The sequence below is a fragment of the Pleurodeles waltl genome, chromosome 5 (assembly GCF_031143425.1).
Source record: "Pleurodeles waltl isolate 20211129_DDA chromosome 5, aPleWal1.hap1.20221129, whole genome shotgun sequence".
NCBI classification, from domain to species: domain Eukaryota; kingdom Metazoa; phylum Chordata; class Amphibia; order Caudata; family Salamandridae; genus Pleurodeles; species Pleurodeles waltl.
Window position 1 is genome coordinate 1,662,437,526 of NC_090444.1, and position 18,713 is coordinate 1,662,456,238.

Here is an 18,713-nt window from a genome sequence, read left to right on the forward strand (position 1 = left end):
ACTTGCATGGAATCTAATATGGTTTCTTACTCCAAATGCCATGCAGTCATCAAAGTATGGGTCACAAACACAATTTTTAGGGCTTTTCCAGCAAATGGTCAAACTCATTAGACTTTGCCTTATCAATTGATGCAGCGTCAAAAACAATGAAAGATCAATATACGCCGAAGTCCAGTTGATGGCTCTACTTATCTCCGGTTTGTTGCAAAAAATAAATACTGTATATCTTGGTGACAGGAAGGGTGTAACAGACGTAATAATATATTATTTTTGTAAATGAGATTTTAATGCAATACATTACAGATGAAAACATTGACAACTATTTTCTCACTTCAAGTATTTTGTGATTTGCAATGATTAACTTCTTTGGGAAAAGAATGAGCAATTGACACAAACAGCTCTTTGATTAATTCAGAATTTCTGCAGTCAAAAATCTCTTGAAATAAGCAAGGAAATGGAATGCACTATGAATAGGTAAAATCTACAACAAACCATGGATTGATTTATTTTGAAAATACACATAGAATTAATTAAATATGCCAATGTGACTTTTCTTTTGTTAAATTAATGAGCTCCTTGAAGAAATCAGAAACAACAAAGATAAACTACTTTGTGGTGCTCGTTTAGACATACTTCCAAATCCAGAACAAAAAAACAAATATTCCAAATAATTGACATTGCAACAAATTCTATATGCTTCAAAATAACACACAAGCAGATGCATCTATATATGAACATATAGAGGAAATTAAAGTGAATAGGTGTATTATTGTTAACTATAGTGGAAACATAAAGGCCAAACTTACCAACATAAATGTGTGGAACATACAGACTTAGAACAGTTTTTTTCTGTTTGAAACAAATTATTACATTCTTTCCAAAACGTAACATAAAATGAGAGTCAGTACGTAAGCTGCACAGGTTTACTTTACAAGAAAACTCAAGCTTACATTATATTGAACGTACCATGATACACAGCAGGAGGCACAAAAAATGAAAACTTGTGCAAAAAATCTAGGTTAAGTTGTTGTAGTTAGGAATTGCAAATGTTGCTGGTCAGCAGACTACCTGTGGACATTATACTGCATATGTAAGAAGACAGTAAATCTATATGTGACTGATACTAGGGAAAATACATTTAGATGTATGTGACATGATTTCCTTCTGTTTACTAAACACATTTTTCCTATTCAAGGACAAATATGACTACAAGCCGATGAGTAGAGCTATTGTTACAGAGTTTGCCCTAATGTGTTGGTAACAGAAGAATATAGCTTAGAGTGAAGAAAAGACAAAATATGTACAGAATGTCAAACTATGGCTTAGGTATACTGCCGATCTGGTCACTGTATGGAAAGGCACACAGAAATAATCAATTGAGTATATCAGCATATTAAATAAAAATGAGCTAAAATTATGGTTACATTTGAAATTAAACAGGAAAAAGAAAGCTGGTCATATATTCTTCCATACAACCAGCCATAACCTTACAATACAAAATTGGAATATTCTGTTTGGTGAGCTACTTCATGCAAAGCATGCAGTACTCCAGAAAAGTATGATGAGGAAATCTGAGATGTCAAAAAGATTTAAAGACTGTGGTTATCCAAAAAGCTAATCAAAAGGGCCACTGAAAAGGCAACAATAGAGAATACATCAGATTTTCTATTTAAAAACACCATCGCCGACAACCAGTGAGGCAACAACATTAGAATCAATAGGTTCATATCAGACTATAATATTGAAAAGTAGGACATAAGTTCCATACTCATCAGGTACTGGAGGATTCTAATTCTAACAACAAACTCAGATCCTAACGTTTTAACTGGCATCAGACCACAAATTACCTATAAAAGAGTTGCAATCATAAGGATCTCACTGGCATAGTTATTTGAAAAGGGAAAAGAATGAGGATATGAAAAACTGGGTTTCCTGCATGTCAACCTTGTAAAGCCTATATAAATGCAATCACCATTAATGGCCACCTATGAAAGAAAAGAAAAAAAAGAAAACAGAGAATTGCATGCTCTACAGACTTCACAATGTATGTTGTGATGTAGCAATTCAACAGAAGCTATGTAAGTAGCACAATGTTTCAAGTGAGAAAAGGGATACATGCACAGTGCATCAAATTAAAAATCAAGATAAAATATATTTGGGAGCACAGCACTTTAGATGATGAACGTCTACTGAAATTTTATGGCATGGAACACATTCCAAAACAAATCCATGGAGAAGACAAACAAATAACATTAAGCAAAAGGGAATTCTATTTCATCTTGGCTTTCAAAATTTATGGATAGAATGGATTACATAAATAAAAATAAGAAACGTAGCCACTAAGGGTTATTCTTATCTAAACATGCAACACCCGCAGTAGTGAAGTGTGATGTACTTCAGTGATTGCACTTAGCAGCCCCAATGGGATAAAAAAATATGTCTGTTTAATTATCCTGTATCACAATTGCAGGAATAGGATACAATTGATCATGTAACCTTTAGACAGAATATGTGGACAATACTTCTCTAGTTTATGATATGCAACACAGGGATATTAATTACTATTATTTGGTTGTCCCAGAACTAAGCGATCACAGCTTACCTAAGTCCATGCATTGAAGGAAGTCTCTTAATTGCTACTGTTCATCATGTTGCTGCATGCGGTGCAATGTGGAGTGAAGAGCTTCTGACCAGAGGGGTCTCAAACTGGTACTGGATGGTGAGGAAAGTAGGAAGCAGACCTTCAGAAAACCACATGGCACAGGAAAGATCAAACATGGACTTCCTCTTCGTGGGATCTCAGACGCCATGAGTTCCCAGTTAAGGGCAAAGTTTCACCATATAATGTTCCAGATCTAACATAGAGGTCTCCCCAATGGGAGTTATTGGAACTTCCTATTCCCGAGCCAGTTCGTATTCAAGCTTAGAAAAGGTGGCATTTGAAAGAGAAAGAAGTGTCACAATGCATTTGCTCTATCATTTCTTCTTGCACTCTTCACCCCCTTGTTATACCTTTGCCCCAGTCTTTTCTCAGCAGATTAGATCCTTCCTTTAAAATGATCTTCTTAGATAATGTTGTCTTGCTTAGAATATTTCCTCAAGAGGCTTGTACCAACTGTCTGTGGCTCTTCTGATTCTGGACCTGTATCTTGCTCAGCTCTTTTCACTCTACTGATGTCAGAGGAAGTTTGGTACCTTGTTCGGTACTGTGCCGATTTCACAAATGCAGCCTACATCTTCAATCAAGAACTAAATCCCTCACCAAATATTTTTCCTCTTTGTGGGTTTTTCCTCCTAGCTGCAGGATTACTCCAAAGCACAAACATCACCTTTTCATGTATAATAGTCTGTGCAGGGTGACACCAAGGCTACTGGGAGGACTCCTCTTAACTCTGGCAATCTTGAAGGGCATTTGACAAACCTACTTCACATCCACAGTTAGCATAGAGCACTTCACACATAGTATTTTGTCTACATCCGGCAGCAAGTTTGATGTAAATGGACATATGTAACATCTTTACAAAGGCCACACGCCATAAAAATCAATTATACTAAATAAGGCTTGGAGGTAAATATAGTGGAGGGATGAATTTAAACAGTTCCTTTGCCATTTGACACATTATGGACGCTCTGGTCTTGCAAGGGGGACTTCCATATGTCTTCAGGCTGAAGAGGAAGCATATATCTATATACAATATTTTTAAGTCCAAGTTCCAGGATTTTAATTTAAAAAGCTTTTTTATTAGTTGCAGCACAGTACAACAGGACCCCACCGAAGTAGGTCCACTGGAAACTGACTCCAAGAAGGATTCTAGAATCTCCTTGGTGACAGCAGAACAGGAACTCCACTTGAACATAAACACATGTACACTAACAGGCCTATGCATATAACACAAATAAATATGGAGATGTACAAATATATGATTTTTATCATAATTGTTATAAGTGGAGACTGATCATGACTTATGAGAGACAAAGCCAAGAGTGAATTTCTAAGGTCTTTCTATCTTAGTATATTATTTTCAGAGTCTTTGGATATATGTTTTATGCAAGGCTGTGTTTTTAAGTGACGAATTTATGAAGAAAAGCATTTTACAAGAACCAAAACTATTGAAGTAGGATAAAATCTCATTCCTCTGTAGAACAACTGTAACACAGAATATGTGAGTCAATAAACAGTGGTTTGACAAGTTAGGCTGAACTACTGTATTAACATAGAATGTGGAATTTTCACTGTAGCAATATATGTGTTAATGTATGTTTATTAATACATTTGTTCCAATAAGATATTATTATACCACATGTATTTTCAATAGCACAGAATAAATATATACGTGTTTAGAAGAATAACAAAGAAAAAGTTGCACACACATACATACGATATCAACACCTAAATGTAGACAAGTATCTGACATCTAATTTTACCTTTATACAACATCCATACAATGATAAGTCCATTTTGATCGCTTGTGGTCAGCTTCTGATAATGTTCATTCCAAGTCACCACTTGAACTGCACCTGAAAAAAGAAGTGCATAACATATATAGAGAGTGGGCTGAAGGTGTAGTCCTAACTGTTTATGCTGCAATACATCGATAGGTATACATTACCACACAATATGAGAATGCTCAATAATTCCAGAATATTGGTCTAATATTCCCACAAAGTAGTACTACTAGAAAGCAGTAACCGGCATCACGACAATTAAAGACTTAAAAATTAAATGAATGGATTTAATGCAGGATAAGGTTGAATCCTAGGGAACCAGTACGTGTCAAGGGTTATCACAGAGGTAGAGTGTCACTGAGCAGATACCATTCTAGCTGACCCTCATAAAATGATGAACAGTGAGTTATTAAGTTTAGTCATTTTAATTTTACAGATTTTGTTTGTAAAGTCTCCATCTGCAGACAGCTAATATTGTGAGAATACCAGAAGACCTGCACCAACTTATAGCAGAAATAATTGGGGGGGGGGGGGAGGGGGTGGAGTAGTAAAACCATTTGTGGCTAGAAAGATTATAAAAGGCTGCTCTGCCAAACCAGGTATCAAACAAAGTGTCAGACTCAACATAATAAAGCTTGGGCAAAATATGATCAGCAACCCCAGAAACTAACGACATACAGTAGTACAAGGAAAAACATACCTCCATGCCCTTCAAGGGTCTGGTTCATTGACAGGTTGCTGGGTGCTGCGAGTCCCTTTAGTTTTAAATCATCTGAAAAGGAAATACTGTTTTTAAAGCAACATTCTATTAACAATATGATGTAATCAACACCTATTCAAAACGAAACAGTGACCCACAAGAGGATAAATTTCACACACATCATTAATTTTCTAAAGGGCTCTCACATTAGTTAACATGGGCAGGTAAAAATATACCTGCATGTGTTTAGTAAAGAAACCTACAATTTTCCTAAATAGGTGTGAGGTCCAGTGAACATGGATAAAAAGGCCTAGGAATACCCATTTACAGCCCAGCATCATATGTGCATTAAGTAGTTGACAAGAGCATTACTGTTCTTTGCTGCCAAATGAGGCAAAATGAGAAAACTCTAAAGAAATATATTTTTTAACAGCAATTGATTTTTACAAAATGTGAAGGGTTATGTGTTGTTTTTGATGAAGGTTAAGAATATTACAGTAGTTTATGATTTGCTTTCAAGTAATGTTAAAAAAAATGTGTCATTCGAGTTTCCGTTCTGTTGGTCAAGTTTTTCATACACAGCAGGAGGTGTTAGTGTCTGTGCAAAATATTTTCAGGTTGCCACTGGGCTTTCACTAATCTCGTTCAAATTGGGCAGCAGTATCCGGTAGAATGCACTGTGCACCCTTAAACACCCTAGTGCCATGAGCATCCTCCTCCTGCTGTGCAGACAGTGTGCATTTTAAGGGTGTTGGTGCCCCTTGCGTGCTGCAGTATTGCCTCCAGCTCCATTATGAGCCAGCGGCAATACTGCCACACCTTTCCCACTGGGCTGAGGAGCGGGAACCTTGGTTCCCTCACACCAGCCCAGGGGGAAATTGTAATAGGGCCGGTGGGGAGACTGCCATCTCGATGGCGGTCTCCCCACCACCGGTCAACTCATAATCAGGCCCTAAGTGCGAGCAGATAAGTCTGTCAATACATGTTACTCACTCTCCTTTAACAGTCCTCTAAAATGATGTTTTTTCTGCTGAATGAATCCTGCATTGTTGAGTGGTTGTTGTTACTTGTCTGTGCCTCCATACGATTACATTTTTAATGGTTGTGTTATATAAATAAAGATAAATACACACACTTCAAAGTAATTTATTTTACCATAGTGGTGTAATATTATGTATGAGTCATTCAGACTGGGAGTAAAAATGTGCATTAACAAATGGAGCTATTTTGTGCATGTAATTGAGATGTATGTCTAGAAATAACTTGACATATTGGGTCCTGTGTATCTTATTTGCATGGTTTTGAAATGCTAATGTACTGTAACCTTTTGGACTTGTTGATGTTCCTCTTGTTCTTATATTTTTCAACTTTTCTACATTATTTATGTTTTCCTCCCTGAGTTGGTGCTAATTAATTGTATAGGGTATTTATTCAAATGTAAATTATTAAATATAACTTAAAATTAATTTTCACTAGCTAGGGCTTTTAAAACCACTTAGTTACCTTATAATGTTGCCTTCTAAACTCCTATATCCCGATCCTCCCTGCCTCCTGTTTCTTCTCCCAAAATGTCACCTTGCCTATAAACAATCTGTTTGCCTGATTTTTGGCCAATCTTCTTTCCGTCTATCAGCCGGCATTCCAACTTTCAGCTTGCCGACCATCCTAGGTTCTGCTTGCCAACGAAAAAGCTTCCAGCGTGCTTGCCTTCCCTTATTCAGTATATCTTACCATTCTTAGCTTAACTGCTTTCCACCCACCAATTTCCTTTCATGAGTGCCCCAGCATATCTTCAGTTTGCGTTCTCTCTGCTTTTAGCCAATTTATCTACAAGCATCTCGCTGTAATATCCTTAGATATCACTAAGTATTCCCCTAAGAATCAACCTCCTTTGTAACCATCTGCTTCTTGGGAAGAGGTGCATAGATGTGTATTCCACATGTAGGAGAATGAGGATTTTGACCTGATCTGTAACATGGTCAATTTTTAGTAAAAGTACTTTCTAAAGCGAGAATGGTTGACAGTTTGATTGTTTTTTTAGTATTTTGGCTTTGGGAAGAAACAGAGCAGGAAGTCCAAAAGAAGCCACCAGATATTCAAGTTTGAAATAATGTTAGGGTGTTGATAGGCAGCTTGCGAAGTGAATGTCAGTGAAGTGCCAAGACTCCATCCAACCAATATGCTCTCTGACTTTTCCTGTGCTGAAGATGCTTTGCAACTGAACCCAAAGGAATGTTCAAAACATGAGTTTACAGCTGATTAAAAATCATACACATTTAGAGGGGGAAAAGTGCCAGATACTGGAGTAATGAATGACTTGATCCTGAGGAGAATCTTCAAAGGAGTAGTGGGGGGAGGATATATTGTAGAGGTGTATGTGTATGAAACGAGGGCAGAGAGAAGTGTGAGGCTGGCTGAAAGAGAGAAAAACAGAAAGAGAGGCATTGAGCGGACTCTGAATGGTAACTAGACTATCTTTCAGATACTGAACTATATTTTGTTCCAGATTTCAGTACAGAGTTCTGATCTGCAATCCTTTATCTCAATTGAGAATGGTTACTGACAGAAATCCTCAAAACAGAACTTTCTACAAATGATCAATAGTGTTGTAATAGCCAGAACCTCATTCTTAGAAGAAAAAGGGTGGGTCTGTTTAAAAACACAAATTGATAAAGTCTCTGATATTTTCATAAACTTTAGTAGAAATCAGTTTACTCACCTGAATTAAGTTAACATGGAATGATTGGATACTGTGTGCGTATAAATTTAGTTACCTGTTTGGGTTTCTAATTTTAATACTTTTAGCAGTCCATCCTCTCCACCACAGGCTATAAATCCTTGATCTTTGTTCCATGATATGCATCGGAGACGGATATTATTAGGGATTGCAATCTACAAAAAAACAAGTATTTTAAAACCGGCATTTGAGAAACTGCATGTAACATGTATTCTTCATTTAATTCTATCAATAACAATTAAAACATACTTGGGATTGTTTTTTCATACCTGGATTCAGAACATTCCCTCATTTTCTAAGCCTACCTGTTGGGACCCAGAGATTTCATCATTGCAAGACTTAGCCAAGAGTCAGTTTTATACAAAACTCAATACATTCAACATCTGTAAACACAAACTTCAGTGTACCTTGGGGGCAGACAGTATCCAGAAGCTGATTTGATGTACATAATTTGCATTCTAGGAACAGTGCACTTTTTAACTGGCAGTGAAGCACAGATATAAAAAAAAATACAGTCCTTGTTCTTTAAAGCAAGTAATCAACTTGCTTTATGTATACACAATCTTGGATTTTCATTTTAACCCAATACTGAATGTTGTATCATGTCATTTTTGTCGACCTGGTCTGCCTTCCACAACCTGGGAATCTCAGGTAGCATTCAAAACCCTATTCACTGCTAGCAGCCTGCTTAACCAATATTTATTTTATAGATATTTAGAATGGATATATAATGATGCAGTGCCATCAATCAGATCAGATGGCATGACAACAGTTTAGCTCTAAACGGGTCAACAGACTTCCATTTTATACCAATTAATAGTATACCAAATGAACAAGTCATGTAAGCTCCAGCATGTTAAAAGAAAAAAAAGATGATGTTGGGAAGCCAGTCCTAGTAGAGACTACTGGGGAAAGAACAAAAAAATGGCCCTGCAGACTGACCCCCGCTAGATCGAATTTTATTTTCAAGCACTGAGAAATTTAGGAAGCAACTAAAATCCTGCCTTTTATTTGATGGTGATGGGAGTAAGGAAATCAGCACCTTAATATAATATTCAAGTGGTGTGTGTTTGGTCTGTGTGGACTATGAATGGCTCTTATGCATAGAACATGACCTTGAAGTAACTGTGTAGGGCTGATTGCAACACATAATAAAATGATTCAGTGTAGGATATATATAAATGAAAATACTAATTCTTTCTTTAAATGCCTTTTTCGCTGCCTTTGGTTGTCATCATTGTTTCAGCCTTTAGCTGGTAGGCCTAGGCTTTTTCAAGGCAGGTTAGGTTGTGTTCATCTGTAGTCTTATCAAGATGGTCTCTGTTTGACTGATTAAGGACGACCAAAATAATTTTATACGACTGCTAATACCTCTAAACAAATATTGACAAAGCCAACAGATCTGACTTAGAAGCGCCAAATCATGTGAACACAGGCGGTTGTGACAGCTGTAACTTCTTGGCACATGGGCCATGAGAACTGTAGTACTTTGCGGGTTCCATAGATCACAAGGCTCAGAAGATGCTGTATGAAGCCTGCAGCTGTGGGCTGGAAGAGTTTCACACCTGGGCCGGTTTACTTTCATGCTCCTGGCTGCTGCTACTCCTTTCTTTATTCCAAAAAGGCAGTCACCTGCCTGAGGGTTGGCAGCTGCCTTTTAAAGCAACTCCACATCTAGTCCAATCCAGGTTTTTGTTCTCTCTTCCCCTTTCCATCATAGCTGCTCTTCCCTTGGTTTCTTTCTGACTTACCCAATTCATTATGTTTTGTGTCATGTGGTGTTTGATGTAATTTACTTTTCCTGTTTTTTTAACTATTAAAGGCCTCAGTCTAGTTGAAGGTGCCTCAAAACAAAGCTGCATTCCTTCACCTGTTTTCTTGTTCCCTCCACTTCCTGACCCTTAAGTTCGACTTCCTCACCTGGATTCCGGATTATTATTTTCCTCTAACCCAGTGAAGATTTCATCAGCAAGGAGGTTTTTATGACTTTGCCTTTTTCCTCCTGAGAGGGTGGCAAGTTCTCAGGGGCACCTATCTCATATTCTAGTGTATAGTGACACTGTGGCATTCACAAACAGTCACTCTTATTACAGGTAAGCATCCAGTCCTGAACAATGGTTTACATGTGTTGCATGCACAAATGTTGTTTATCGCATGAAAGAAAGCTCTACTGGCTTTACCAATGATGGGTAAACAATTCAGGGAGCACCACAATGTACAAATTACTGCCTCCCCCTGTCCACCCTACCAGGAGTGCTAAAAATCCTTGCACTCCTTCTGAGCCCACCCCTTGCACATGAATATTGTTCTTAGAGAGTTCACATTAATAAACTGTTGCGTTTAGAGCACAGTTTTCTATAATAAAAAGTGGCTCCTCCTACCCGCTTAAGTAAGTTGATGAAACACAGAGTCATGTTTATTTAACTTCATAGTGGTCTTGGGAAGGGTACCATCATATAGTAGTACTAGATTGCTGCTGGCCTTCAGTAGAGCCCTTTGCTTTGATTAATCAATTAGAACTGCAGGAATGGCACAACTGAGTAACATGGTTACTTAACACTATAACCAAAAATATCGTAGCAAGGGAACCTCGTCTTTCAGCTCTGTCACACATCTCCTGTGCAGCAGTGTTGAAGACAGTTGCTACCGAAGAGCTAAATGAATTAAAGATTCGCACTCCTTTTAATCTGCTTTATACTATCTAGCCCTACCAGTATTCTCATCTACAGTGGCTTGATACACCCAGTAAGTGAGAACAAAAAAGGTGTTACCACCTGCAGGTTATAATGACTCTCTATACTCTAAGCTAAAGCTGTAGCACAAATGAATAAGCTCTGGCACAGCCAACAGAGCCAGGTTTAATGTGCTAACCCATGCAGTGTAAAAAGTATTTTAAAGCTGGAAAGGAGCGGACTGTAAAAGTAAAATAGCCACTTGTGCAGTTCAAAGCAAACACTCAGATGGAGCCCAAACGATACGTCCAAATAGCCAATTGTTAGAAATAGGGTTTCTCAGTGGCAGAGGTATGCACGCTGGTCAAGCAGAAACTACAGTCCTATTCAGGGTAAGTCACTACACATTCTAAATTAACCTGTGTTCACCACCGGTAGCTTGGAACAGAGCAGTCAGGCTTAACTTAAGAGGAGATATGGTAAGTATTTGTGCAACACTTCAAACAGTAAAACAGTGATAATGCCACACGAAAAGATACCACACCTGGTTAGAAAAATAGAAATTAATTTAATGAAAAAAACAAGAGCAAAACAATAAAAATCCAATCAGCAGAATTTGAGATATGAATTTAAAAAAATTAAATATTGTTTTAATGGTTAGATGCCTAAAACACCAACAGAGGCTATCTGGTCACACTGGACCAGATCAAATCTGAAAAGTCAGGCTGGCCACGATCGGATCAGATAAAAGGGATAGACTTGGTCTGCTGAAACAGTACCTTGGTTTGGAGTTGAGTTGATGTCGAGAACAAGGGAGGTGATGCGTTGGTGTTGATCCAGAAGATTTAGGGAATGTGTTGGCTCCGAAACTCGCAATGTCAGGGATGTGTCAGTATGGGAGGCGATGAGTAGCGTAGTCATCAATGCAGTGTTCCTGATCCTCGCAGCAGCAGTGATGTGCCAATGGCAATGCGGTGTCCTCGATCCTCACAGCAGCGGCAATGCGGCAGCATCGATGGAGATGCGCTGGTTCCAAGTGGCGCCACGGTGTTGATGCATGGATTTTGGACTGGATTAGCACTTTATATCCACTTACCATTGCCCTGGACTGGATTGCACCACTTGGCAGGGCAAGACTCTCTGACAGCAGAGTCGAGGTGCGGTAGGTGATGAGTTAGAGGCCTTTTGTGTCCCTGAGACTTCAGGAGAACAGGAGGCAAGCAAACAAGCCTGTGTAGGCACTTTGGTTCTGGTTTGGAGAGTTTCAAGTCCAGCCCATCTCACTACCAGGCAAGAAGGGAAGCAGGTCAGTACAGAAGAGCAGGTGTCCAGCAGAGTCCAGCAGAGTGACAGTTCTTCCAGCAGCACAGCAGTCCTTCTTCCTGGTAGAGTATCCACAGGTCCAGAAGTGTATTGAGTTGGTGGTGTCTGAGGTCCAGTACTTATACCCAGTTGGGTCTTTAAAGTGGGGGAGACTTCAAAGAGAGGGCTTTTAAGTGCACAGAGTTCCTGTCCTTCCTGCCCTGGCTCTAGACTTACTACAATGGGGTATGCAGCCCTCTATGTGAGGAGAGGACACTGCCTATTCAGGTGTAAGTGTCAGTCCCTCCCTCCCATCCTGTCCAGCATGACCTATCAGTCATACCTAAACCCCCTTTGTGTGTGGCTGTCTGGAGGAAATGCACAGGCCCAGCTGTCACCCACCCCAGGTGTGTATTCAGAGACAGACAGAAGGCACCAGATGGCTAAAGTGGGAAAATGCCAACTTTCTAAAAGTGGTATTTTCAGAATTACAATTTAAAATCTGACTTCACCATAAGCTGTGGTTTTTGATTGTCATTCCAGAGAGGCCATCTCTTCCCAATTAGAAATTACACTAAGAAAATGTAATAAGGCAGTCCCAATCGTATCCTATTGTTGAGATAAGCCTTGCAGTAACGAAAAACAAATATAATAGTTTTTCACTATTAGGACACGTAAAACATAAAAGTACATGTCCTACCTTTTAAATACACTGCACCCTGCCCTTGGGATGTTTAAGGCCTACCTTAGGGGTGACTTATATATATATATTAAAAAGGAAGATTTGAGCTTGGAAAGAGGGTTAACGTGCCAGGTTGACATGGCAGTTTAAAACTGCACAGACAGGCTACTTAAGTGGGAGGCACAATCAGTGCCGCAGGCCCAGTAGTAGCATTTAATTTAAAGGCCCTAGGCGCAGGCAGTGAATGTTACTAGGGATTTATAAGTAAATTAAATATGCCAATTGTGGATAGCCAATGTTAGCATGTTTCCAGCAGAGAGCATGTGCACTTGAGCACTACTAAGGAGTGGTAAATTGCCCAGAGTCTTAAAGCCAACAAAAACTAATTAAGCAAAAAAAAAAGAAGGAAGAAGGCAAAAAGTTTGGGGATGACCTTTCAGAAAAGGCCATTTCTACACCAATGTATTAGAGTAGAGATGAATGTCAATCACTAATTGGTTAGGCCCAGTGGAGCAAAGTCTGAAGCCAATGGCTGAACGAGCTGAGTCAAAGAAAGCCAGTGTCTAAAAGGGGCTGACACAAAGCATGCTCAATGTATACTTTAAACAATAGGGTTGAAAGCTGTGCTGGTAAAACACTGACCCAAAAAGGGGCCCTGAGATGAAGGTGTAATCTAATACCACATGGTGAAAAGATGAAACATGGGTAGCATGAGTGAGATCATTATCAAGTGATGAGTGATCATTTAAAACCTACAAATTAAGTAAGCAGTGTATAAATAATAGATCACCTCCCAATTTATCAAAATTTGGCATAGGAGTGGAGGGGCTCTGACTTTCCCATTATCCACTTGGCTCATCTATCATTTTGTCAATGAGAAGTGGATAAGTCAAATTGATATTTCATAATCACTCTGCAAAGTGTATCCAACACTGCTTCACATGTAGCCTTCTACAAAAGAATCTAGAATAAACTGTTGGACCTGGTCCTTTTACGTGGTCATTCCCCAAACATTTTGCCTTTTCCTCCTTATTTTCCGGCCCATGTTGGCAGACGCTAATCAGTGCCAAAGTGCATGTGCTCTCCCTTGTAAACTTGCTATGATTGGCTTATACTTAATTGGCATATTTAATTTACCTATAAGTCCCTTGTAAAGTGGTATCTCTATACCCATGGCTTGTCAATTAAATGCTACTAGGGGCCTGCAGCGCTGCTTGCGCCCCCCGCTGAAGTAGCCTTTCAAACCTGCCTCAGGCCTGCTAGCGCAGGGCCTGTGTGCGCATTGTCCTGCCACAGGGACCTGGCATCTAAATTTACTTGCCAGGCCCAGAACTCCCCTTTTACTACATGGTCATCACCCCTAAAGTAGGCCCTAGCTATCCCCAATGGGCAGGGTGTCATGTATGTAGAAGGCAGGACATGTGCCTAGTAATGTGGCCTGTCCTGGTAGTGACAAACAGCCTATTTGGTTTCTCACTGTTGTGAGTGCTGCCTTCTCATCGGATTGCATTAGAAATGCCCTGCCTTATGTGTAGGCGGTATTGTCGGATTTATGAGGGGTAGCGTAGGCTTGTTTGGCATGGTTGTAATGGTGATGAGAAATGCTGCTTACTGGTGTAAGTGGATTTTTTATTACTATTACAGAAATGACACTTCTAGAAAGTGAGCATTTCTCTGTGCATTTCTCAGCTTGCCTCCAATACACTTCTGGGCAGAGTGACAGTTGGGCTCTGTGCATACTTTTCAGAACCAATGTACTTACAAACACAAGTGGGGATCTGAGAGGTTCAGGAGCCTACCCTGCAAAAGAAACCACTAGAGTCTGGGTGCTACAATCAAACAATTTCCTCACAGCAATATGTAATTCAGAAGACATGTACAAAAACAAACAAGCTGTTGTAGTTTTGTATGGCGTGGATCAGACCTGGGAGCATCAGTGCGATGTACAAAGATTACAATTAGACCTTGATGTTTACAACCAATTTAGATTAAAATACCTCAACACACTGAATCATTTATACATAGATTCAAAAAAGAAAAAAGGAATGGAAAATCAATACACAATTCGGTGTGATTCATTGATTTTCAAGTTTACTTTATGTTATGGAACTTCAAAAAGGTCCACATAAAATTACCAAATACATATAATCACAAAAGTAAAAAAAAACAATTGTTAGACTAAAAACTTTATCCTCTAAAAATACAATAAAACAGCCACAAAATAGATCCTAAAATTCTCTTTTAAAAGAATCCAATATAAACATATGCAACTTTCACAGTAGAGGGCAAGATAAAGAGGTAAAGTGGCTATCATGACTCTAGTGCAAAATATACAGATATAGGCTTTATCCGGTAACACAAACAAACAGGATATAGGTCAAAAAGGGCAATTTCAGTTACACCGAAACATAATTAGTACAACTTGAAAAAACACTTTAAAAAGTTAAAAACTCTTCATTAATTTCATTTGGAGGCACATAAAGAGACTGTAACAGCATTGGAGCAGAAAGAATAGACAATTGCAAACATATAGGCCTCAATCAATTCCGCTGGCACAGATTACAAGTCGGCAAAGTACCATACCATTTAGCCAACAAAGGGTTTGGTGGAAGCATATCCTGCCTCAGAAGAAACCAAAAATGTCTCAGTCCATGAGGTAGATTCCAAAGAACATAAGGTTGTGCTTTGTTTGCCATACAGGAGTTTATTACATTTTGGCAACTCCTTCTCCTGATGCATGCCGCCTAGTCTAAACGAAAACTTAAGGACCATGTAGCTTGTTTCAGACTAGCTTTTAGTTGCTGAGTTTATAATGAAAAAAAAAATGAAAAAAAAAAAAAAAAAAAAAAAAAAATCGAAGGATCTTCTTGCTACATCTCACCCGCAACAGCAAAATTCCTTTGAATTAAAGATTTATCTTTTAGGCCACCAAAGATTTCTTTCTATATACATGACCTTAGGGAGCCATCATCGCTTTTCACGAGGTGCACAACCCGGCGCACCACCCAGTGCACCACCTCTGCAAGGCCCTGTACAAAAGAACTTCTCAATCCAAATGCTAGCCTTAAGGCCGCTAAAGAGGAGGCTGGATGGACTGAAGCTAAGCTTCTAAGAACTCGATCTTGCATCATAAAACTCCATTTAGTGATATCAATCAGTTCTAGACCATATAGCAAAGAGGCGGGGATTGTAGCTCGATAAACCACTAACAGGAGCGAGAAATGCCTTCTCCCTGTGGCCTTATAATGTACACCTAAGCCTTTAGCTTAGCGAGGGCTTTGGTCATATTATTTCCTATATGGGCTTTCTCACTTAAATTCCCGCACACTACCTTACCCAGGAAAACATAAGATTCTACGATTTCTAGCTTTTGGGCACCTAGGGACCATATAAAATGTCCATATTTCGGCTTCTTCCTCCCATGGAAGCACATGATTTTACTTTTAGTTGCATTAATCTTCATATAGTGAGCATCAGCATACTGTTGCAATGCCTGCAGGTGACTATTTAGCCCTTTTGGGGTAAGATCCAAATTTATTATGTTGTCCGCATAAAGCAGGCAGACAATAGAGCTTTTCCCCCCCCCCAGTAACGGGGCAATTCCCTTACTTCTAGACAGATAGTCTTGGATGTCACAGATTTACAGGGAAAAGAGGAGCGGGGCTAGTAGACAGCCTTGTTTTAACCCATTTAAAGTGGGAATGGCTTGTGACAAACCCCTATGCACCCAAGAGCACCCTACACCTTGTATCAGAATGGAGGGAAATGACTAAGTCTAAAAGAGAGCCTGGCATACCCAGATTTAAGAGCTTACTCCACAGCAAAAGATGATCCACTTTATCGAAAGCTGTGGAGAAGTCTATAAAAGCTGCACATAGTACCCCTCCCCTCATATTTTTAATTTAATACCTGAAGGCCAGTTATGTTATCAATCATTCCATGTCTACTCCTAAACCTTGTTTGCTCCATGGGGAGGATTTTATTTTCTTCCACCCATTCATTAATTTGAGCTAGTACACATTAAGCGAAGACTTTACCCACTTCATCAAGAAGGGCAATCAGGGGATAATTTTCTGGCAAATTCTGGCTTCTTGAAAAGTGGGACTATAACACTTCCCGTACATGAGAGGTGAATGTTGTTAGTTTCGTAGCAACTTTTAAAAACCAGGCAAAGGATTTTGCGCCAAAGTGATATATTTTGTTTTAATACAGAGATTAGAATTTCATCGGGCCCCATTGCTGCAGAGGTGCGCATTCCACCAGTTGCAGACACAATCTCTTTCTCAGAGGGAGGGCCATAAGAGTGAAAATGAAAACCCCTATTTACTAAAGGTTTTTTAACCTCCCCCTTATTTGCCGCATAAAAAGATGACATTTCATTAATTCATTGAAATTTGAGATCATAAACATGAATTGACAAGCATCGAGTTTGAAGACCATATGTATGAAATTTACAGAATATGAACAGAAAAACCCTACAGCTTGGGAAGAGAAGGTAATTTAGTCGTTCTGAATTTAGGGGAGTCAGCACAACATAACTGTTCTACTATGTATAGCGCACATCTTTACGGTGGACCAAGTCTGCAATATGAAAATATCACCAATCAAATTCATCTAAAATAAACACACAACTAATGTATTTATTGAGTTGCAGTCTGTAGTCGCTTTAATTGGTGCACTTGGGCAAAATGTATAGGGATGAAAATGTGATATCCCACTAATAATGGAGTCCTGATCACTGTTTAAAATGTACTTCTGAGGGTAAACTGAAAACTAGCTTTAGCGTTTGCAATCCTCACTGGAACAAATTAGCAAATTTTGTACAAACTGCTGAAATATACCCAGCAACAATGCCAACACGGTCTCCTGCTTCCTCCATGGACGTCTGGATTATGTTTCCTCCTCTTTGTACGCTAATGCAGATTTCCAACTGCATTTGCCCTCTGTTGCTTCTGCTACTGCCTTACTCAAATCTATCTCTGCTGTTCCGATGCAAGCACTCTAACAAGGCATAAGAATTTAAGGATTTCCCTCAAACGTTAATGGTTTACCAAGGGAATATCTAATGTTGGTCCAAGTGAACAGGATTAGATCTAATAGTGCAATTACCCTGCTACCATTTCCCATTTCCATTGAAAATTAAGAGGTCCGCAGTGTGTTTCGTCTGGAGACTTCAGCTGTTCAAACAACCGGAACCTCTGTGGGAAAGAGTGGGGATTAACTAGGTCAATCACACCTGGAAATAATGATTCAGCTGCTAACTCCCCAGTTCTTTGTAAAACATGAGGATTCTTCTCGGAATTCCTGCTACCTTTGCACCACCTGAGATAATGGGGTCCCCAGTGTTGTTAACTCCAAGGTTGTGGACATACCGGATGCAGGCCTGGGGAACTTATGATGGACAATTACTGGCCCATCTGGAATTATAGGGGCAGTGAAAATATCACAAACGGATCACGTTTCTTCTAGAGATTCTGGTGCTGAATGCAAGAGAAAATCTCTGGAGGAAACTGTGAGGGACAATGAGGACTTATTGGAGAAAATGAAATCTGGAATTACTGATTCCCTGGTAATTCCTTATTTCTCATGGGATTCCCAAGGTTCAACCTGTAATCTATGTTAAATACGCATCCAGGGATTTAATGGGATCTCCAGTAATGCTAATACCGCCCCACACTGATGCACTCGTAATGAGTAATCACAGAGTAGAAACCTAGGCACCTAGCCTGCCATTTGTCTGTGACCTCCAGTTTCTGCTTGTTCCAACCTAATCTTGTTTCTGCCGTTTGACCAAGTGACACTGCTGATGCCTGGATTTCCCTGCCTGGGTTTTACCCATCACTTTTCTTCCCACTAAAAGAAGCCACGCCCACCCCAGGACCTACTTAATGCAGGCCACAGCGTGATCGAAATAGTAGGCACCTTGGCACCTGGCCTGCCGCTTGCCTTTGGCCTCCAGTTACTGCTTGTTCTAGTCTGATCCAGTTGCTGCCATTTGACCAAGAGATAGCACCACTGCCTGGGTTTACCTACCCAGGTTTTTCCGCTCACTTTTTGTTACTCCAACAGAACCCCGGCGCACCCCAGGACCTACTTAATGCAGGCCGCAGCGGGACTGTGCAGCAGGTGTACTGCTGGCACGCCAAAGGTGTGCCAAAGGAAAGGCTGTCTGCT

The 18,713-nt window shown here is 39.6% G+C and overlaps 1 protein-coding gene across 1 annotated transcript in view; it reads right to left on the reverse strand.

Moving 5' to 3' along the window:
- Window positions 1-18,713, reverse strand: part of WDR35 (WD repeat domain 35) — a 267,899-nt gene that overhangs the window by 225,682 nt on the left and 23,504 nt on the right. Inside the window, exons 2-4 of the mRNA XM_069235987.1 lie at window positions 7,921-8,038; window positions 5,147-5,218; window positions 4,426-4,518 (exon numbers count right to left, since the gene is read on the reverse strand). Coding sequence (XP_069092088.1) covers window positions 4,426-4,518; window positions 5,147-5,218; window positions 7,921-8,038 — 283 coding nt within the window. The remainder of the gene's footprint in view (window positions 1-4,425; window positions 4,519-5,146; window positions 5,219-7,920; window positions 8,039-18,713) is intronic.